Source organism: Hyla sarda, chromosome 9 (assembly GCF_029499605.1).
Source record: "Hyla sarda isolate aHylSar1 chromosome 9, aHylSar1.hap1, whole genome shotgun sequence".
Taxonomy (NCBI): domain Eukaryota; kingdom Metazoa; phylum Chordata; class Amphibia; order Anura; family Hylidae; genus Hyla; species Hyla sarda.
The window spans coordinates 150,597,244-150,620,684 of NC_079197.1; the positions used below are offsets into that span (position 1 = coordinate 150,597,244).

The following is a 23,441-nucleotide window of genomic DNA, read 5'->3' on the forward strand; positions in this document are numbered from 1 at the left end:
CACATATCCCGTTCTCATATTCCGACCTCATATCCCATCCTCACATCCCAACCTCATATCTTGTCCTCATTTCATATGCCATCCTCATATCCGAACTTTATATACCATCCTCATATCACTTCCTCATATCTTCTCCTTAAATCCCATCCTCATATCTTGTCCTTTTATATCCCGTCCTCATATCCTGAACTTATATCCCATCCTCGTGCATCTGCCTGCTGGACAGTCGGCAGAATGCTTCAAAGTCCCGGGCAATCTCTGCAGCCGAGAGTAACACGATCAAGAGAAGTACTGGAAATCCTAACCACTGGGACTCCCCGCGATCTCCGAGTCGGCGCTGCAGCATTCACGAACACGGAAGCCAGGGGATAGTACACAGCCGTCACGCCCCCTTCCATAGACATTAATGGAGGGGGCGTGATGGCAGAGGTCGCCTGTCATCCGGCACAGAGCGGAATTCCTTCTGCGCATCACCAGGGTGCCACACTAGAGATTGTTGGGACTCCATAGATCAAACATGTTATCCCCTTTTACTCTACTCCATTTTTAGTTGTCACATAAGTAACTTGTACTCGTTTCATCTAAATATCTCCAGCCGTGTGAAAGTGATGCTGGGACATACATAGATATATACATACATACATTGAGTTTTATAAATATATATGGATCTTTTTGTTGCTGTATAGGAAAGTGTATTCTGCTTCGCTTTCCTATACAGAAGATTACATAAGAAAATGAATAGCACACTGGGGTCATATGTTTGCCATGTACAGTTGCTGCTGAACATGACAACCAGATGTCTACACTGTTGCGCAAGCCTCCTGTAGATGTCCATACACCATAAATGCAGTATGGCGCGAACTATACATATTTTGGCTGGATCCGTACTCGCCACCTATGGCGATATTCAGATGGATCTGGTACCTGCGCGGTTATGAACTGAGATTGACCTCCCTAGATAAAACGTAATCCCATGCTATTTCCATATGCCTTCCAAAATCACACTCTAGTTCCAACGTGTTTCTACACATTGATACCAGAGCTGTTTATTGTGCGATTGTCAGGCCGTAATGAGATCTTTCATTCTTCCAATGTCTTGTTTATTTCACATCCATTATCCTACGCGGCCTTTCATGAAACATCCTGTATGACATCATACGGCCACACGAGAAGAGCTGAGAAACCTCTTACATGTAATTCTAGCGAGTGCTCGGCTGCCTAAATTCCTGTGAGGGTGTTGAGGATATCCTTTTAGGCGGAACACCATTGGAAGTTAATTCATGGCTTTCAACAGCACACTAAATAGGAATACGTTTTGGGTCCATTAAGACAGTTGTCCTATTAGGGTAGTGATATCTAAACTGTTGCCCTCCAGATGTTGCAAATCCACAACTCCCATCATGCCCGGACAGCCAACGGCTGTCCGGGCATGCTGGGAGTTGTGGATTTGCAACATCTGGAGGGCCACAGTTTTAAAACCACGGCATAGATGGGGGGTCTTTCTTGCCCATGCATTATATGATCACCCAATGAATGGGCACCTTGCAATACCACATTTCTCCTGCAGTGGCCGCCAACTCTTCCCCAACGACATTGGCTGATTTTGGGGATTCAGCGGTCGAATAAATCTGTGAGAATTTATTGCCATATGTAATCGATATTCCCTGATTTCACTATCATTCTGTCTTAACTTCAAGACTAGTTGTCAAGTTAGTAAACCACGCTTAAAGGGGCACATTGGGGAAGTAAACTTATTCCCTAAAAACAGGGATGTTCGGCATGCTGGGAGTTGTAGTTTTGCAACATCCGAAGGGTCACAGTTTGGAGACCACTGTATCGGGGCATAGAAGAGGGTTCTTCTTACTCTGTAGAGTAACCATGTATTTTATGGTCACCTGATATATGTACACCTTGTAATACCACATTCCTCCTGCAGTGGCCGCCAACACTTCCCCAATGATATTGGCTGATTTAGGGGGTTCAGCCGTCTAATAAATCAGTGAGAATTTAATACAATGTGTAATAGATATTCCCTGGTTTTATTATCATTCTGCGATTGAACCCCAAGACTGGTTGTTAACACCTAGTTAGTAAACCAAGCCTAAAGGGGCACTCTGGGGAAGTAAACTTATTCTCTATCTACAGGGCTTTCCGGGCATGCTAAAAATTTTAATTTTTGCGAAGTCTGGGGTGCCACAGTTTGGAGTCCACTATATTGGGGCAGAGAAGAAGGTTCTTCTTGCTCTGTAGGACTCAGAGTAACCATGCATTATACAGTCATCTAATGAATGGGCACCTTGTAATACCACGTTTTTTTCCTGTAGTGGTCGCCACCGCTTCCCCAATGATATTGGCTGGTTTTGGGGTTCAGCCTTCTAATAAATCTCTAATAAGTCAATTCATCCCCTATCCACATAATAGGGGATAAGTGTCTGATTGCTGGGGGCCCAACTGCTGGGACGCCCTACAATCTCCAGTACGGGGCCTAGAAACTCACTCATACTCTCAGCTCAATGGCCCCCACCTTTCGAGACAAGCAGAAGTGACGGCCTGTGCAACCAATCACTGGCTAAGTCGTGATTGCCTGAGCAGGCCGTCACTCTCGCTTGTCTCCGATGGTAGGGGCCGGAGCATTCCAAGGCAAGAGACGGGGCCCCGGTCTGGAGATAGCGGTAGTCTCAGCAGTCGGACAGCCACACCCCCCATATGGATAGGGGATAAGTTGACTTAACCAGAGTACCCTTTTAATGCTAAAACGTTTACTAGTCAAACAACATCATGGCCATATGCAAATATAAGACATTCAAAAACCCAAAAGAACCGGAATAATGGAGCCTATACCTGGTGCCAAGATAACATTTTCTGTCTCTATGGCATCAATTTTGAAAAATGGACCAAAAAAGGGGCGTGACAAGCAAGGGTTGCCTAATTTACCAAATCTATTATAAGTTTCTTTTTTTTTGCTGCACGATATTGGCATGGAGGTACACCAGCCATAAAAAAGTCTAGCGAGCTGCACCACATTCATCATTCTACATGCACCTTTTGCGTTCCCTGTCCGTGCCTCCCAGAAGAACGCATCCTATCACAGTATAGATAAATCTTCCCCGCTGCCTGATGTCAATAAACCGTACATTTTTATAAGTTTACAAATGATTTTGCAACCATGTGAAATGCAGCCACTCCTATATGTGATTGAATACATGTGGTTGTTGGTATTTTTGCCCTGGCCTCTACTATTAGACATGTGCTCGCTCTCTCCAAATCATCATATTATTCTCTACACATTCCATCCATTGCAATGATAACATAGACACTATTAGACTCTAAAGCTATGGACTGATACAAAGGCAGAGTACGTAGTAAATGTAAAAGTTTTGCAGTGCAGTGACATAGTAAATGTAGTCATACTCACAGGCTCGGAATCCATGCTCTCTGTTGTTCCTGGACAATTCATCACTGTAGACGGTGGTCATGTTCCCCTTCTCACACTGGTTAGTGCATCGGTCGCCCACGCAGTGCACTCGACATATCATAGGGGTGAACATCACTCTCACCTTCTCCACCTGTCCGGAGGCTGGCGTCCACCCCAAGCAGCAAAGAGACACAGAAAGAAGGATTAGTTTCCCCTCCATATTGATCTCTCACTCCCAGAGGCCCAGATGGATTGCTAGCTCTTGGGGGGCCTCAGGGAGTGGGGTTTAATTTTCTTCTTGGGGCTGTGTTGGGTTTTTGTTGAAACTATGTTCTATGTTCTTCCTGAACTCCTCCTGCCTCTCACGTAGAAGGAGAAAGGGGGGAGAGATGGAGGGGGGAGAGAGAGAGTTGTGGGGATCTGGATATGGGCTCCTTTGGGGTCTGATGGTCTTAGACTCCCCTCATACAGGAGAACAGAGACTTGGAGTGAAGGATACTCTGACTTTATTACAGCAAAAGAAAGTTTGAAAAAAAAAAAAAAAAAAAGAGGGAGAGTGCGAGAGGACGGATGAGGGAGTGACAGAAAGCGAGAACAGTTCCCCGGCACGCTGGCTACAATATGAAATGTGGATCAACTAATTAAAAACAGTCACTGGGCACAGATCCAACAACAATGTTTACAAGGGCCATTAGTAGGGCTCACTTTAACCCCCTTCACTCCTGCTCCAAAACATTCACTTTACACTCTGGGGGAAGATAATAGCAAGGGCAACATAGATAGCAACATGCCTTCTGTACACAGCAGGTATGATCATTCCTCCCCAATGTTACCCACACCAATGCTCCTACCAGCCCTCCTCGTCATCCACATTGGTCCCGTATAAGTGCCATGTCAGCGTCACTATCTAAGGTGACACTTTATTCAGTTCCACCATGTACTGAGCCGTAGCTTGAAGCTCAAGATCTCCAATGCAAAATGAAGCAACAGGACACCCAACCTACCATGTGCCAATTACGATACTTGTGTCTACCTATGCAACCCATAGTTAAGCCTGTGACTGTGCATCTGCTTTTGGATGATGTAAGTCTCTGCAAAGGACGTATTTCCCAAACACTAGAAATTTTCTTAAAAACCTGCTATCACTTTCATGGTGCCTAGTCATCGTTGTTGTGGTCACTTGTATCTTCTCCTTGTTCCGCCGGTCTTGATTGATAGAGAGAGATTTATCAGTCAAGGTTGGTGGGGGGAGGAGAAGGCAGCAGGGACCACCACATTGACTCATGGTTCAGGGTTGAAAGTGATAACAGGTTCCCCTTCAAGGCGGCCATACACACTAACCAATTAAACAATTGTTCTGCAGACACAACCATACACATAGTCAATTGAGGACAATGTCAAACACAGCTCACTTCTTTCTAGATGATGGTCTGTTATTATCTGGCTAAAACGATTCTTTGCTCTAAAGTAAGACAGAGCAGAGCTCTGTACACAGAGGACAAGCAGGGTTCTGTACACTGAGGACAAGCGGGGCTCTGTACACTGAGGACAAGCAGGGTTCTGTACACTGAGGACAAGCAGGGCCCTGTACACTGAGGACAAGCAGGGCTCTGTACACTGAGGACAAGCAGGGCTCTGTACACTGAGGACAAGTAGGGCTCTGTACACAGAGGACAAGTAGGGCTCTGTACACAGAGGACAAGCAGGGCTCTGTACACTGAGGACAAGCAGGGCTCTGTACACTGAGGACAAGCAGGGCTCTGTACACTGAGGACAAGCAGGGTTCTGTACACTGAGGACAAGCAGGGCTCTGTACACTGAGGACAAGCAGGGCTCTGTACACTGAAGAAAAGCAGGGTTCTGTACACTGAGGACAAGCAGGGCTCTGTACACTGAGGTCAAGCAAGGCTCTGTACACTGAGGACAAGCAGGGCTCTGTACACTGAGGACAAGCTGGGCTCTGTACACTGAGGACAAGCAGGGCTCTGTACACTGAGGACAAGCAGGGCTCTGTACACCTAGGACAAGCAGAGGGCTCTGTGCACTGAGGAAAAGCAGGGCTCTGTACACTGACGACAAGCAGGGCTCTGTACACTGAGGACAAGCAGGGCTCTGTACACCTAGGACAAGCAGAGGGCTCTGTGCACTGAGGACAAGCAGGGCTCTGTACACTGAGGACAAGCAGGGCTCTGTACACTGAGGACAAGCAGGGCTCTGTACACTGAGGACAAGCAGGGTTCTGTACACTGAGGACAAGCAGAGTTCTGTACACTGAGAACAAGCAGGGCTCTGTACACTGAGGACAAGCAGGGCTCTGTACACTGAGGACAAGCAGGGCTCTGTACACTGACAAGCAGGGCTCTGTACACTGAGGACAAGCAGAGGGCTCTGTGCACTGAGGAAAAGCAGGGCTCTGTACACTGAGGACAAGCAGGGCTCTGAACACTGAGGACAAGCAGAGTTCTGTACACTGAGGACAAGCAGAGTTCTGTACACTGAGGACAAGCAGGGCTCTGTACACTGAGGACAAGCAGGGCTCTGTACACTGAGGACAAGCAGGGTTCTGTACAATGACAAGCAGGGCTCTGTACACTGAGGACAAGCAGGGTTCTGTACATTGAGGACAAGCAGAGTTTTGTACACTGAGGACAAGCAGGACTCTGTACACTGAGGACAAGCAGGGTTCTGTACACTGAGGACAAGCAGGGCCCTGTACACTGAGGACAAGCAGGGCTCTGTACACTGAGGACAAGCAGGGCTCTGTACACTGAGGACAAGTAGGGCTCTGTACACAGAGGACAAGTAGGGCTCTGTACACAGAGGACAAGCAGGGCTCTGTACACTGAGGACAAGCAGGGCTCTGTACACTGAGGACAAGCAGGGCTCTGTACACTGAGGACAAGCAGGGTTCTGTACACTGAGGACAAGCAGGGCTCTGTACACTGAGGACAAGCAGGGCTCTGTACACTGAAGAAAAGCAGGGTTCTGTACACTGTGGACAAGCAGGGCTCTGTACACTGAGGTCAAGCAAGGCTCTGTACACTGAGGACAAGCAGGGCTCTGTACACTGAGGACAAGCTGGGCTCTGTACACTGAGGACAAGCAGGGTTCTGTACACTGAGGACAAGCAGGGCTCTGTACACCTAGGACAAGCAGAGGACTCTGTGCACTGAGGAAAAGCAGGGCTCTGTACACTGACAACAAGCAGGGCTCTGTACACTGAGGACAAGCAGGGCTCTGTACACCTAGGACAAGCAGAGGGCTCTGTGCACTGAGGACAAGCAGGGCTCTGTACACTGAGGACAAGCAGGGCTCTGTACACTGAGGACAAGCAGGGCTCTGTACACTGAGGACAAGCAGGGTTCTGTACACTGAGGACAAGCAGAGTTCTGTACACTGAGAACAAGCAGGGCTCTGTACACTGAGGACAAGCAGGGCTCTGTACACTGAGGACAAGCAGGGATCTGTACACTGAGGACAAGCAGGGCTCTGTACACTGAGGACAAGCAGAGGGCTCTGTGCACTGAGGAAAAGCAGGGCTCTGTACACTGAGGACAAGCAGGGCTCTGAACACTGAGGACAAGCAGAGTTCTGTACACTGAGGACAAGCAGGGCTCTGTACACTGAGGACAAGCAGGGCTCTGTACACTGAGGACAAGCAGGGTTCTGTACAATGACAAGCAGGGCTCTGTACACTGAGGACAAGCAGGGTTCTGTACATTGAGGACAAGCAGAGTTTTGTACACTGAGGACAAGCAGGACTCTGTACACTGAGGACAAGCAGGGTTCTGTACACTGAGGACAAGCAGGGCTCTGTGCACTGAGGACAAGCAGGGCTCTGTACACTGAGAACAAGCAGGGCTCTGTACACTGAGGACAAGCAGGGCTCTGTACACTGAAGACAAGCAGGGCTCTGTACACTGAGGACAAGCAGGGCTCTGTACACTGAGGACAATCAGGATTCTGTACACTGAGGACAAGCAGGGATCTGTACACTGAGGACAAGCAGGGCTCTGCACACTGAGGACATGCATTTCAATTTTCCACCTAAAAATCCATATTATGGCTTATATTTTGCGTCACCAATTCTACTTTGCAGTGACATTAGTCATTGTACCCAAAAATCCATGGCGAAACGGAAAAAAAATCATTGTGTGACAAAATCGAAGAAAAAACGCAATTTTGTAACTTTTCTTCCATTTCTAAGCAGTGCATATTTCAGTAAAAATGAAACCTTATCATTATTCTGTAGGTCCATACGGTTAAAATGATACCCTACTTATATAGGTTGGATATTGTCGCACTTCTGGAAAAAAATCATAACTACATGCAGGAAAATTTATACGTTTAAAATGTCCTCTTCTGACTCCTAATAACTTTTTTTTATTTTTCCACGTACAGGGCGGTATGAGGGCAAATTTTTGGCACCGTGATCTGTGCGGTTTAATTAACGATATATTTTTATAGTTCAGACATTTACGCACGCGGTGATACCACATATGTTTATTTTTATTTACACTGTTATTTTTTTTATGGGAAAAAGGGGGGGGGGGAGATTCAAACTTTTATTAGGGAAGGGGTTAAATGATCTTTATTAACACTTTTTTTTTACTTTTTTTTTTTGCAGTGTTATAGCTCCCATAGGGGCCTATAACACTGCACACACTGATCTTATACACAGATCACTGGCGTGTATTTACACGTCTGTGATCAGTGTTATTGGCGCTTGACTGCTCCTGCCTGGATCTTAGGCACGGAGCAGTCATTCGCCGATCGGATACTGAGGAGGCAGGTAAGGTCCCTCCCGGTGTCCTGTAAGCTGTTCGGGATGCCGCGATTTCACCGTGGTTGTCCCGAACAGCATGACTGAGCAGCCGGGATACTTTCACTTTCGCTTCAGACGCGGCGGTCAGCTTTGATCGCCGTATCTGAAGGGTTAATACAGGGCATCACAGCGATCGGTGATGTCCTGTATTAGCTGCGGGTCGCGGCCGTTGATAGCCACCGGGACCGACCCAATATGACACGAGGTCACTGCGTGACCCCGCGGCATATCGCGGAAGCAGGCAGAGGACTTAAATATATGCCCTTCGTTGTTAAGGGGTTAAAGCGTACCCATCAGATCCAACAAAAAAATAAAATGTTATATATCATTCAGTACCTAATCCTGACCATGTACATCTCATTTTTATGTGTCTAGTACCTTTTTATATTTTTTTTATTACACTTTTGTGGTCTGAATTCCTCTCAAAGGGAGGGGCGTGGCCTCACTGTGCATGTCTCTGCCCCCTCCCTCACTATGCTGTCTGCTGACATCTCCCCTAGCATTAGGAAAACTACAACTCCCAGCTTGTCCTCACTGACAGTAGTGGGACACAAGCTGACAGTGGGAGGATTTTTCCTCCAGCTCTGAGCCCTGCACTCACAGCTGTCAATCAAGGAAGTGTGTCCATGATGCATGGACACAGCAGGACTAGTATGTGTCCAAGCAGGCGGGGGGAGGGGGGCAGTTGGCTTTTTCATTATGAAATTCTGAAAATTTTCTAATGAAAGCAATTGCAAAATCTATTGGTTATACATGCTTTACAACATATCAAAAGTTTTTGTATCTGACAGTGCCCATTTAAGGTTTCTGCGTCACTGGTCACCTCCTTGGGCCCTGGCTTAACTGTGTAGACTTTACCAACTGTCTACCCTCAGTAAAGCTACCATTGTCCATAACTTGGCCTTGGAGTCTTTATTGTCCCCATGCCTAGCCCAGGATCCAATGGTATACCTTTGGGTGGTTATAGGCTAAACCACACCCTGGCGTAATGAATACAAGGGGTTAATGCCATCTACCCCTAGGGGTAACAACATTTGCCCTCATCACACCCTGCTACTACACAGGGCTCTGTTTACTGAGGCTCTAAGACACGTTCCCGGCTCACACAGCAGCCTGATTGCCAAGCCAGGAGCCTGCTCAGAGCCCTTCATGTCCCGCCCTTACTTTCTGCATTTTCTCCCAGCCGAGACACACAAGCAAAAGCCGCAGGGACACCACAGTATTTCAAATATACATATAATGTTATTTTTTACTTTATATAAAAAGTTTTTGGAAATGACAGTGGCCTATACTTAGATCAGTGGTAGTACGATTCCCACCGTTTCAGTATTTGGAGTGTTTAGAAAAGATGCAAGCCTGTATATATGTGGTATGGGGTGTTATGCAAAGGGCAGATGGAATTAACCCCTTGTTTTTGTGATGCCAGGGCGTGGTTTATTCTCAATACCACCAAAAGATATACCACTGGTTCCTGGGCTAGGCACGGGGAAAATAATGACTCCAATGCCAAGTTACGGACAATGGTAGCTTTACTGAGGTTCGACAGGTGGAAAAGTCTATACAGTTCAGCTAGGCCCACGGAGGTGACCAGTGACCTCAGAGACCTTAAGGGCTTGCTAGGACTTGCAGTAGTGGTGGACAATTTAGTACAGGTCACGTTGACTAGATGGAGGACTGTGACTTGATTGACTTGTGACTTATCACTGACAAGACTGTGCCTGTGGTTACTTGCAGGTTTGTAGCTAGTGGCTGCAGACTGGACTTGAGGCTCCTATGACTCTGGACACTTAGGCACAACTGCACTGGACCTCAGCAAAGACTAAGAGAGCGTGCAGAGGCTCCACCCAGAGCTTATATGGGGGAGGCTCTGGTGGGGTCCCATTGGTCCCCCCTAGGTCACCTGGTCACGGATACCTCCTGGGTAACAATCACATGACAACTCACATGGTAAACAGTCTTAAAGATATAACACTCTTACATATATAACATAGGGATTATATACTGTACAATTACAATAAACAGATGCGGGAGGGGTGGCAGTGGACACTGCAGGAGGATGCCTGAAAGGGCAGCAAGGGTATGGGGTAACACCCCCTGTACTGAGCCACCATGCTAATTGTGCCGGTGCAAGGTATTCTTGTGTTGTCTAGTACATTCGAATGGGACAATACTACATTATCTCACACTCTGGCTACAAAGAACATTATGACCTCTTCAAGCAGCTGATCTCTGAGGTGTTAAGAGTTGGATTTCTGCCAGTGTAACATTAATGGGGTATTCTAAGGATTAGACATGTGCAATTCGTTTCATAACGAACACGGAACGAAACAAATTTTCCCATTTTCGGATGTTCGTTACGAAAAGAATGCACGAAAAAAAAATAATTTCAAAATCCCGAAAAAGCATACGAATACGAATATACAGTTAACGAATGCATTCGTTAACTAACGCATAACGAATATGCATGTTAACAAACAACGAATGCATTCGTTTTCAGTATACCGAATGTCGGGGCCATGCATCAACTGCTATCGGGCAGCGCATAATGCTTAAGCTGCTGCCGGATAGCAGTTGAAGCAGCCCGGGCAGGTTCACTCACCTTTCCGCGCTGCTCCGGGCCTTCCTCCGGTGGGTCCTGGGCTGGTCCGGGGCCTTCATACGGGTCTCCCTCTGACGTCGTCATGACGCCGTCGAGCACGCCGTCCCGTCATCCAATAGGAACGGCTTGCGGCAGTGACGTGATGACGTCGCTACGGAGGCCCAGTAAGGCCTTGCGGCAGACAACGGAGGACCGGAGAAGACCAGGAGAGCCCAGCGTAGTACCGGGGGACACCGTCGGGAGCAGCGGGGACCGGTGAGTAGGACTTTACTTTTTTACATTGCACGAATCCCTCAACATACGAATTACCATTGTATGTTGAGGGATCACTAGACATGTGCAGAACCAAAAAATCAGAATTAACGAATGTATACATTGTTTTTAACGAATGCATACGTTTTTTAAACCAATGCATCCGAAAACGAAAAAAAATTTCACGGATGCATCCGAAAACTGAATATGACGAATGCACAGCATTCCGAATATTCACAGAACCGAAAATTTTTTCAAAACCAACAAAACGAAAAAAACGATAACCCTTTTAAGTTTTCGTAGTATAGTGATGCTTTCTCATAGAACAAGCCATAGACTTTATTTACTGACTTCAATAAGAAACTAAACCAGTATAGTTCAATGCTAAGTCTGCAGATGGATCGGGAGCCAGAATTATAACTGAGACTTTGCAGATAATTTGGAGCTCTGTATCAAAAAAGGAAGCACTAATTTTGGAGTGGACACATCCCATTTCGGCCTAATCCAGCAGGAGAATTTAAGAACTGCCATCGCTGCCATACCCACAATGTACCCCATTCAGTCCAATGAGTCAACAGGATTCAGCTAGCGACTCCCCTCGGCTCACGTTTGACCACAGCAGACAATTGTTTTCAATCTGGTTTAAAAAACAGATATGGTTGGAAAATGAGCCGATCGGAGTCACAAGCTGACTCTGAGCGGCTCATTGAAATGAATGGCGTAGGGTAGGGATACAGCAGGAGTCGGTTTAAAAATGCTCCTGCCGGATCGGGCTGCCAAAGAGTAAAATGGTGATGTGAATGCAGCCTTACGTTAAACATACATTTAGAAATTAACTAAGAAATTCTGGAGTAACACTCGAGCTAAACCTATCCATATGTTTTTCTCTAGTACTCTTCCAGGTGCTCAGAAAACGCTGAACTGGTAGCTCTAAGTTCATGTAAAAAAAACACTTAAGACATTCATCACTCTCAAAGGGTATCCTGTCATCAGTCATGACCTCCCCCTAAACTTGTAAGACCGCTAAATAGGTGCTGGGGAAACAAGTTCAAACCTATCCATGTATTCTTTCATAAACCTAGTATAACTGAGGGAATACACTTTTATTCACTCACGCATTGCATAAATAATTGGTTGTCCCAGCACCAAAGGCTGTCCTGTGGGCTACAGATCTCCTCGGGCATGCCTGCTGCTCGTGTGATGGGCCCACTGATCTATTGTTTACTGTGTTTATGCACTTTGCTGTATTGACTGTATTATGTTATTATCTTTGTACTGTACGCTTAAAGGTACCTCCGTTAACCAGCTCCGGCCTCTGCTGCGATCCTCTTCCTGGTGGTGAGTCAAACTGCACTCAGCGAAGTCCCACATCGGCCGGCAACAGGCTGAGCAGCAGTGTGACGTTTTCGGCCCCTGCAGGACCACCAACTACTAGGAAGAGGATCGCAGTGGAGGCCGGAGTGGGTTACCGGAGGCACTGGTGGAGTGACGGAATGTATGTACCTTTTTATTTTTTTACTGCCAGCAGTATGAATGACAATTTTCCCATCCTGGAGTACTCTTTTAAAAAAGGAGATGCAGAGTAATCAGGTGACCCTGTTATCCAATGGGAACCCCCAAATTGCCCTGTATATAGTGTAGGGGAGTTGGGAGGAGCTGCCCCAGTGTAGTTTCATTTTCTGCTGTGTGAAGAGCTCCATGTGAGCTGCAGTGTGGAAAGGAGGTGGAAGAAGTGTGAGGTGATTCCAAGGGAAGCCTAAAGAAAATCTCTCATCAAATCAGCCTCGCCATTATGCAAGTGTTCCCCGCACAGGAGTTGGTGAGTCATTCCCTGGCGGTGTCAGAAATTGGACGTTAGCAGACCCCTAGTTCTGCCCTAGGGATATCTCTTATTTTCTTATTGTATCTAATTCAAGTGGGTGAAAAGCACCATAAGTCCCAGCAAGACCCAGCAAGATAACAGGGCTCCAAAAGGGTTACACTGCATTCCTTCTAAGCTGCTTCATACTGCGAGTATTGTACCATCTACTCCTGCCTCAGTAAAAGACAGTTATCTGTAATCTGGCGTTGGTGTGTTTATTGCCCCCGTGCCTAGCCCAGGAGAAGCTGCCTCCACTTCGGACCGTGTATAGGCTAATGGTGCCCTGGCATCATGACCTGACTAGCATAACTTGCACCTCCGTGTCACCACAACTTCACCATCTGTCCGCTGGATGATGGGATTGTGTGTGAGAGGGGCATATGTTGTCTTGGGTGCAGAATTCATAGCGGCACAAAATGAATGATCAGATGATCTGCCAATGAACCTCAGGTTACTTTTTCCCTGAGATGGTACTGTAGAGATATTGAAGACTAGCTGACTAGCTGGTTAGGAATCAGCCCAAGGGACTGGTGCACAATATGAAGAGAAAACCAAAGATAGAATCCTCGTTTCATGACCCACCCCCATTTTAAAAACATGGTATTGCCGGTGCGGTGTCCCGGTACCGCATCCTATAGGATAGCTGTGTATAGGTCCCCATAACCAGAGTCCCTAGGACGTCGGGGTCCTTTTTGTCTAGTCTGCCCCTTGTCCCCTCTCATCTAGATAATCATTAAACTAACAGTTTACTCAGGATTTATATAAATATAATAGTACTAATGTATATAATTAGTTAATTACCTGTACGGAGCATAGCAGGACCTGCGGGTCACGTGATCAGGTAAAACTCTATGGTTTTTGCTTGAGGACCTTTTGGAGGTCCCTGTGACGTATTGCGCCCACAATTCCTTGTAACAGTGAGTGACAGATATTCGGACCAATTAAAACGGCCCTGCCCCTGCCCATATAAGGGAGTGGCGGCCATAGCTCACTCTCTTGTTCCCGGGCTTTCATGAGAGAAGGATCTGCGCTGCTGTCATCAATGAGTTTAGGCCTGAGCCTTGCAGCAACGGCTGATATATGCTAAATTGTGAGTGTATCAATCCCTAAGCACTCTGCAAGATCACCAGACCTTATCTATCCCCTAAATCCGGAGACTTCAGAGACTTTTAATACAATTCAAGGTCCGCAACAACTGTCAGTCACTGAACTATATAGAGACTGTTTGTATGAGACTGTTACTGTTCATTGGATGTACCGCAAGCCTTTGAGTACAGTTATCCAAGTTCAAGTTCAACTATCTTGTGGACCTTCAGTCATTATTCATATGCACCTGTCGTTACTGGGAAGGGCGGCGATAGGCTGGAGAATTATCTCAGCATACTAGCCCTCAGCCTGGCGTCACGAACTATAGGGTTAACCTTAACCCCTGATATACGGAAGCAATACCCTGACTACATTACCCCTACCCCAGAGGCCTACCACAAAGCCTTTTTGGCATCGCACGAACAGGATTCGGGTGTGTGCCTACTACAGTCGCCATTAGTGAAAGTGTACTCCCCCCCCCAGAAAACGAACTTTATTCATGTGCTGTAAACCGTGTTGCTGTGTACGGGAGCGGTGTTTGTTGTGCACCTTACAAGGGGGCCACGAGAAAAGTAAGGGGGGGGAGGCGAAAATTCATCTACAACTAAAAAATGAAAAAATGAAACTAAATGGATTCTTCGGTTAGAAGCAATGGGGCCTTTAGGTCTTAATGAACGTACTGAGCTCAGTGCGCTACTAATTTAAATGAATATCTTAGGAGTATCACACAGTTGTTTTTAACATTTTTAATTGCACTTACCTTTTGTTTGGCTCATTTCTATGGCAACGGAGGGGAGGGTTATTTAAATGTGTTTCCGGCTGGAAGACGATGTGGGCCAGTTGAAGCATATCTTGCGAAACGGCACCGTAGCCCCGAACGAACGTCCCCTTGTTGTTTGTCCACCCGTGTCTTGCACAGTTTATACCCTTCATGGATCAATAAAGAAGCTTGAAGTTTACGTAATTGGTGAGTTGCCCTGGTTTCTTTTTCTCTTCTTTACGGAGTATTTGCATTGGACTTTGCTATTACCAGTGAGCACCATCAGACGTGGTTAAGCCAACAGAGGCATTGGATGTCAGGTGCTTATAATTAAGGAAGCAGTGCCGAGTTTGTTTCTTTCTACTATTGAATATCATCTACAACTAAGATGTGTAAACTGCGCAATGAGTTCATGCTGCGATCCTCTGGTCCGGTCGGCAAATGGCGGAGCCGAACTGCTGCCGGAAAAGCGCGCGAAGAAAGCCCGTGCTGCGCCACATCCCGCCCCTGGGCGTGGCTGCCAAGTTATCACAGCCGAAAGGGAACTTGGAGATGCAGGAGTCGTCTCTGGAGGGACCAGAAGTCGGGGCTGCACCGAAAACGTCCTTCCTGCCGGCCGCCATTTTGGGGAAGCCCACTACAAAAGACGCCTTGCACAGCGACCTCTTCAGTCTGCACTGCACAGATAGCCGGAGAGTACAGACATGGTGGAGAGCAGCGTTCCACGTGGTGAAGTTGGCAAAATGGCGCCGGAAAGCGGAAAGTTGTGGCAGTCGCAGCCCGACTTTTCCAAGAACTTGCTGACCTTCTGCAGCGGTTGTCATTAGACGAAGAGGGGGCCTGCAATCTTCCCCCACTGCCTGATGATGACGACAATTGGTCAGACACACCTCCAGCGGAGAGTGCAGGGACACCTGGAGGTGCATCGCCGGTGAGACTGTCCCCTCACCACAGAACTTGGGGCTCGTGGGCCGAGATCCCATCGGAGGAGTCTGCAGTGAGTACCCCCGCCAGAGGCGGCTTATTCTTCCTCCTCCAGCCCTGAGGTCATACCTTGATCAAGCTTGCCAAGAGCACGACCGTGCTCACCAAAATTGCCGCAATGGGTGTTCGGAGACGAGCCGGAGCTGATCGAGTACATGCACAGAGTACTTAAACCATTACCTGGGAAACCACTCCCACCAATCCCAACTGCAGAAAAAGAAAGGGCCCGTCAAGAAGCCGAGCTGGCCGAATTGATGGAAAAGCTAAAAGCCCGACATAAAGAACTCTATGCCCCCAAGCACGTGCATTTGCCCCATGAAGAGAAAGTACGGTGGCAAGAAAACACCAAAGAAATGGAGGCATTGTACATTCGTAAGTGGGATCACCCCCGAGAAGGGGAGGAGCCATTAGAAAGAAGAAGAGCAACTGTTGCCAAGTTCTACAAGGTCAGAGGTTATGGGACACTTCTTGACTGCCACACTGGGCAGACCATCCTCGTAAACCGACGAGCAGTGCAAAGGCCATATCTCCATAAGAAATTCTACACCTTGGAGGTGGGTGAAATTGTGGAGTACACCCCCATCCAGAGCCTTCGTGGAGAATGGGCTGCAGCGGTCCCCAGACCAACAACCCCAACACAGCTTCCCTTCAAATATTTTCCGTCAACTGATTAGGAGTCCGACCCCTTCAACTTGAGGCCGAAAAGGTCTGCTCCTAAAGCCTCCACCAGCGTACCCAAGGAGGAGGAGCTTCAACAGCCAAGTTCATAATCTTCTATGTACAGTAAAGAGTCAAGTTCTTCATTTTCTACATACCGTCGAGAGTCAAGTCCTGCTCAAGTCCAAGAAAGTAAGCCCAAATTGCGGGCACCAAAGACCGTACCTAGACCCTCTCGGAGCAATGAGAGTTTGCCTCCTACACAGGTACCAATGTATGTACCAAGGCCCTCTTCTGACATGGAGAGTTTGCCTGCTTTCAGGGTGCCAACGAAAGAGTCATGGGTCCATCCTAATTTGGAGATGGTGTTCAAGCCCTGTTGCCCCACTTTGATCCCGGCTAGAAAGCCCGTGTCCCCTGCTAATGCTGCCTTCCACCACTCCATCCTCACCAATGTGGTATGGCAAAGCTATGGCAAATCCAATCCTGCCCCTGATGTTGGCAGATACAGAGGAACCAGAAGAGGCCCTACAAGAGTAAAGAAGAATATTCTCTTAAGAGACTCTAAAGTAATGTCAGATTGTTTCTCATGTTAACCACTTTTATTTTGCAGCAACCAAGTTCAAGAATTGTGCCTAGCAGGACTGTGCTAAGATTGTTTCAGTTCAAAGTTCAGCAACGTAACCACTAAGCTTGTGCCTGACTATTAAGTCAAGAGACTCCTAGCCTGTAGGAGATTCATTAACCCCTTAAGGATCGGGGTTTTTTCCGTTTTTGCATTTTCGTTTTTTGCTCCTTGCCTTTACAAAATCATAACTCTTTCAATTTTGCACCTAAAAATCCATATGATGGCTTATTTTTTGCGCCACCAATTCTACTTTGTAATGACGTCAGTTATTTTGCCCAAAAATCTACGGTGAAACGGAAAAAAATAATTGTGCGACAAAATTGAAAAAAAAACCGCTGTGTTATAACTTTTGGGGGCTTCCGTTTCTACGTAGTACATTTTTCGGTAAAAATTACACCTTATCTTTATTCTGTAGGTCCATACAATTAAAATGATACCCTACTTATGTAGGTTTGATTTTGTCGTACTTCTGGAAAAAATCATAACTACATGCAGGAAAATGAATACGTTTAAAATTGTCATCTTCTGACCCCTATAACTTTTTTATTTTTCCGTATATGGGGCGGTATGAGGGCTCATTTTTTGCGCCGTGATCTGAAGTTTTTAACGGTACCATTTTTGCATTGATAGGACTTATTTATTTTTATTCATTTTTAAGTGATATAAAAAGTGACCAAAAATGCACTATTTTGGACTTTGGAATTTTTTTGCGCGCACGCCATTGACCGAGCGGTTTAATTAAGGATATATTTTTATAATTCGGACATTTCCGCATGCGGTGATACCATATATGTTTATTTTTATTTACACTGGTTTTTTTATGGGAAAAGGGGGGTGATGCAAACTTTTAATAGGGGAGGGGTTAAATGATATTCATTCACTTTTTTAACTTTTTTTTTGCAGTGTTATAGGTCCCATAGGGACCTATAACACTGCACACACTGATCTTCATCATTGATCACTGGTTTCTCATAGGAAACCAGTGATCGACGATTCTGCCGAATGACTGCTCATGCCTGGATCTCAGGCACTGAGCAGTCATTCGGCGATCGGACAGCGAGGAGGCAGGAGGCAGGCCCTCCCGCTGTCCTGTAAGGTGTTCGGGATGCCGCGATTTCGCCGCGGCTATCCCGAACATCCCACTGAGTTAACTGGCAGCTTTCACTTTCGGTTTTAGCCGCGCGGCTCAGCTCTGAGCGCGCGGCTAAAGGGTTAATAGCGCGTGGCGCCGCGATCGGCGCTGCGCGCTATTAGCGGCGGGTCCCGGCTTCACTATGACGCCGGGCCCGCCGTGAGGCCCGCCGTGATATGATGCGGGGTTACCGTGTAGCCCCGCGTTATATCACGGGAGCAGGACCAAGGACGTACCAGTACGTCCTTGGTCCTTAAGGGGTTAAGGACTGTACCCGGCTGAGTTGTGGTTAAGGCCGTGTTTACCTTTCCCTTCCTATGAACTCTTAGTGTAGGTGGACTGTTGATCCTTACACGTCTGTTATATGTATATACCAGCAGCTTCATAAGAACTCTTATGCTAAATGTTGCACTTATCAGGTGAATGCACCTGAACCATGTTGGAGTGTTGATAAATGTATATGGTTCTTGTACACCGGAAGATATCCTCGTGTCTGTGTACATAAAAAATAAGTAAGGGTTTGTACATAGAAAGATAGTCTAATGTCTATGTACATAAAAAGTGAGTCAGAGCTGTACACAGAAAATGTCAGTGTGCTGCACGTGTACACGCAACACTAAAAACGTAAATGATTCTTGTACATACAAATGTATAGAATGCTAAAGGTGTTTAGTAATTGCTAAATAGGTGACTCCCCGGCTCCTCCGAGGTAGTATTATTGCTGTTGCCAATTGCTAGCACCTGTCTCAACAAAAGTAATAGGGAAGATTGCCCTTAAAATAGTACTTGCACACATAGTACTCTAGATTACTGTCTTAAATGTACTTCCTAAAATTTCTCTAGTACATACACCAAAATAAATATCTCACTTAAGAAGACACTTTAGGGATTGTAGCCTATTGAAATTCAATTCCTGCCACTGTTAGGTACACTTTTTCTTCTCCTTCTTTGCGTGTGTGAGATGCTCTACCTGGCCAGTAGGTGTTCTTGCAAATATAGAATTAAACACGTAATTCTTAAAGTAACCTAGGTAGGTTATGTGAAGTGCTCTAGGGGTAAATAGCATGTAGCCGATAGACCCTAGCAGCCAATCTTACTGTGACCATGCTTCCGGATTGCCAGTATAACTTTCGTGTACTAACAGCTAACTCATTGTTGGCAAAAAGAATAAAATGTGTGAGATAATAAAAATGTCTAGTCAGCTTGATGCTAAAGGTATATAGAGCTGTACTAACGTCTAGTTAGCCTCATAAAAATGTGTAGAGAGCTAATAAAATGTCTTAGGAGCTAGCAACTACATGTTAGATAGCTGCCTAATTGTCTAGTAAGCTTTAGAATGTATAGTAAGCTTGGTAAAAATGTCTAAGAAGTTAGAGACTAAAGGTTAGATAGCTTTGTTTATGTCTAGATAGCATCAATGTCTAGATAGCATCAATGTCTAGATAGATTTCTATTGTTTAGTCCAGATACTAGTAAGAGTATCAGAGAATGTAAATGTTTTCAATGTTTACTTAGGATGTATAGCAAATTCATAGATCATCCTGTTCTAGTCCTAGTCCCTCTGTCTTAGGGGACAGACGTCGAGGTCGACTTATCTTAAGTAAGGGGGTTTGTGGTGTCCCGGTATCGCATCCTATACGGTACCTGTGTATAGGTCCCCATAGCCAGAGTCCCTAGGATGTTGGGGTCCTTTTTGTCTAGTCTGCCCCTTGTCAACTCTCATCATCATTAAACTAACAGTTTACTCAGGATTTATATAAATATAATAGTACTAATATATATAATTAGTTAATTACCTGTACGGAGCGTAGCAGGACCTGCGGGTCACGTGATCAGGTAAAACTCTATGGTTTTTGCTTGAGGACCTTTTGGAGGTCCCTGTGACGTATTGCACCCACAATTCCTTGTAACAGTGAGTGACAGATATTCGGACCAATTAAAACGGCCCTGCCCATATAAGGGAGTGGCGGCCATAGCTCGCTCTCTTGTTCCCGGGCTTTCATGAGAGAAGGATCTGCGCTGCTGTCATCAATGAGTTTAGGCCTGAGCCTTGCGGCAACGGCTGATCACTACCAAACTGTGAGTGTATCAATCCCTAAGCACTCTGCAAGATCACCGGACCTTATCTATCCCCTAAATCCGGACGGATCTTCGCAATTAACCCTAAATTCAGAGACTTTTAATACAATTCAAGGTCCGCAACAACTGTCAGTCACTGAACTATATAGAGACTGTTTGAATGAGACTGTTACTGTTCATTGAATGTACCGCAAGCCTTTGAGTAAAGTTGTCCAAGTTCAAGTTCAACTATCTTGTGGACCTTCAGTCATTATTCATATGCACCTGTCGTTACTGGGAAGGGCGGCGATAGGCTGGAGAATTATCTCAACATACTAGCCCTCAGCCTGGCGTCATGAACTATAGGGTTAACCTTAACCCCTGATATACTGAAGCAATACCCTGACTACATTACCCCTACCCCAGAGGCCTACCACACCGGCAAAAATGTGAAGACATTGGCCTCTACATTTAGTTTCCATGAAGTTCACCACTCGCGTGGCCTTGCCATTAATGGTATGTTGTATAAAGGGGCCCTGTTTTGCATTGGGGCCCAGGAGCTTCAGGTTATGCCTTGGATAGACAGACAGACATTTTTTTCCAACAAAAATGTTTGCCTATTGGCTGACGCATATGGTTAACCACTCCTATAGCCTCACCCTTATTAGCACAATTTAGGTAGGGGCCCCCTATTGCATGGAGGCCCAGGATATTGATGTTACAACTTAAATAGATAGAATAGATACTACAATGCTACATTCTTATATATACTGTAGTTATTAGTAGAGAAGGAGGTACCATATACATACAGTATACATTATATATATATATAGAGAGAGAGAGAGAGGGAGAGAGGGGATTGCTATCTTGTATCTCATGTACTACTAAGCAGAGCAGCAGATCCTGCACCATTTTCTTATATTTATAAGACTGTCAAGGAAAGTATTATTTTTCTATTCACGCATTTCAGCTGAGCCAATAAACCAAACACGATCCCTCCAGAGTCTTCAGAGCCACCTCATAAAGTCAGTTTGTCCATGACAACTATTTTGTGCTATTTGTATTCTACTACGTGGTGGAAAAAATACACTGAACCACATCCCTTCTTTGTTGTTTCTCAAATGTCAAAGTATAAAATGGAGCATGATGACTCCGTACTGCCACATAGTGTACGCTTACATGAGGCTGACTCTAGAGTCCTGGGTTTTCCAATACTCTCGGAGGAAACTTGGAGTCCTTGGGGGGTTATGTATAAAAAGTAGTGTGGAGAAAAAAAAAATTATTATTACTGGCGATCCCCAACTTGTGGCTCTCCAGCTGTTGCAAAACTACAAGTCTCACCATGACAGCCTTTGGCAACAGTTGGAGATCCACAGGTTGGGGAACACTGCTCTAAACTGTAGTTCCATCATGAAATTTGAAATGTGCCAACATCAGTATTCTAATCTGAACTATCTTCCTATTACCTGTTGGTTCATTCTGGGTGTTGCCTCCCTATAAAAGCAAGGGTTCATAAGATGACTTTAGTACTTATTTGCAAGGATTCATGCTTGTGTTGGTGGTAAATGGCCGTATCCTGTGTCCCCCGTGATGCTGATGACTTATTTGTGTGAACTGGCTATTTCCTGTTTGTCCTCCCTTCCTCTAACTACAATACCCAGGATCAATTGTTTCGAGGTGACTGTTACGCCGAGCGCTCCGGGTCCCTGCTCCTCCCCGGAGCGCTCACGGCGTCTCTCTCCCTGCAGCGCTCCGGTCAGATCCGCTGACCGGGAGCGCTGCACTGACATTGCCGGCGGGGATGCGATTCGCATAGCGGGACGCGCCCGCTCGCGAATCGCATCCCAAGTCACTTACCCGTCCCGGTCCCCGGCTGTCATGTGCTGGTGCGCGCGGCTCCGCTCTCTAGGGCGCGCGCGCGCCAGCTCTCTGAGACTTAAAGGGCCAGTGCACCAATGATTGGTGCCTGGCCCAATTAGCTTAATTAGCTTCCATCTGCTCCCTGGCTATAATACCTCACTTCCCCTGCACTTCCTTGCCGGATCTTGTTGCCTTGTGCCAGTGAAAGCGTTTAGTGTTGTCCAAAGCCTGTGTTACCAGATCTCCTGCTATCCTTATTGACTACGAACCTTGCCGCCTGCCCCGACCTTCTGCTACGTCTGACCTTGCCTCTGCCTAGTCCCTCTGTCCCACGTCTTCTCAGCAGTCAGCGAGGTTGAGCCGTTGCTAGTGGATACGACCTGGTTGCTACCGCCGCAGCAAGACCATCCCGCTTTGCGGCGGGCTCTGGTGAACACCAGTAGCCTCTTAGAACCGGTCCACCGGCACGGTCCACGCCAATCCCTCGCTGACACAGTGGATCCACAACCAGCTAGCCGAATCGCGACAGTGACTTAATTCTCTCCCACACATCATTAACCCCGCCCACTACAGCACAGCTAGGCTCCCATCCATGTGTATTGTGCTTGAAACTACAATTCCCTGCAGCCCTGTGGAGAATGATCTCCCTCCCACCCAGCATTCGCTCCACCCATTGAAGCCCTGCCATGCTTCTTTTCAACACCTGACTAGAGATGTATTGTCTTGGGCTGAACTGCAACCTGGGAAAGGCCCGAGACAACACTCATATTGTATGCTGCTAAAAATGAACATCGAGAGAAAGCAGCACAAAGAAATCTCTGAATACCTCTTTATCTTAATCTTGCATGGAACAAACCTGCTTCTGAATATTAGGGGCCTTTGTAAAAAGTTTCTAAGGATGTACTGTAGTGTTTTAGATACTACGGACAGGGTCCCACGTAAAACAGCAGTAGCAAGATCTGTAAGTTTTACAGTAGGGATGGTGAGCTCAGACTGCTGAAAGATGTTTGGCATGAAGGACGGCTGAGTAGTCATCAAATCTCATCCAGGACATTGTACTGGCTGGAAATTATAGAATGCTTTGGCCAACTGTACATTAAACTTCTTCGATGTAGGGGTAGAAAAGGGGTTCCTCGAAATGGGATAAAAACATTAAAGTAAAAGTGTTTGGGGATCCAAGATGTACCCCATATCCATATTCATCCCGCAAACTGAAATTTTGTGTTAAAATAAATGTGTTAGAAACTTTCAATACTCTTGATAAAGAATCTCCATAAGATGGTCAACCCCAACCCGTTTTGTCCTCCGAACTGCACTTCTTACT

At 46.3% G+C, this 23,441-nt stretch overlaps 1 protein-coding gene across 5 annotated transcripts in view; it reads right to left on the bottom strand.

The window, feature by feature from the left end:
* Positions 1-23,441, bottom strand: part of LTBP4 (latent transforming growth factor beta binding protein 4) — a 259,011-nt gene that overhangs the window by 144,679 nt on the left and 90,891 nt on the right. For all 5 annotated transcript variants that reach the window (XM_056540752.1, XM_056540753.1, XM_056540749.1 and 2 more), the window contains one exon: positions 3,416-3,577. In XM_056540752.1, coding sequence (XP_056396727.1) covers positions 3,416-3,577 — 162 coding nt within the window. The remainder of the gene's footprint in view (positions 1-3,415; positions 3,578-23,441) is intronic.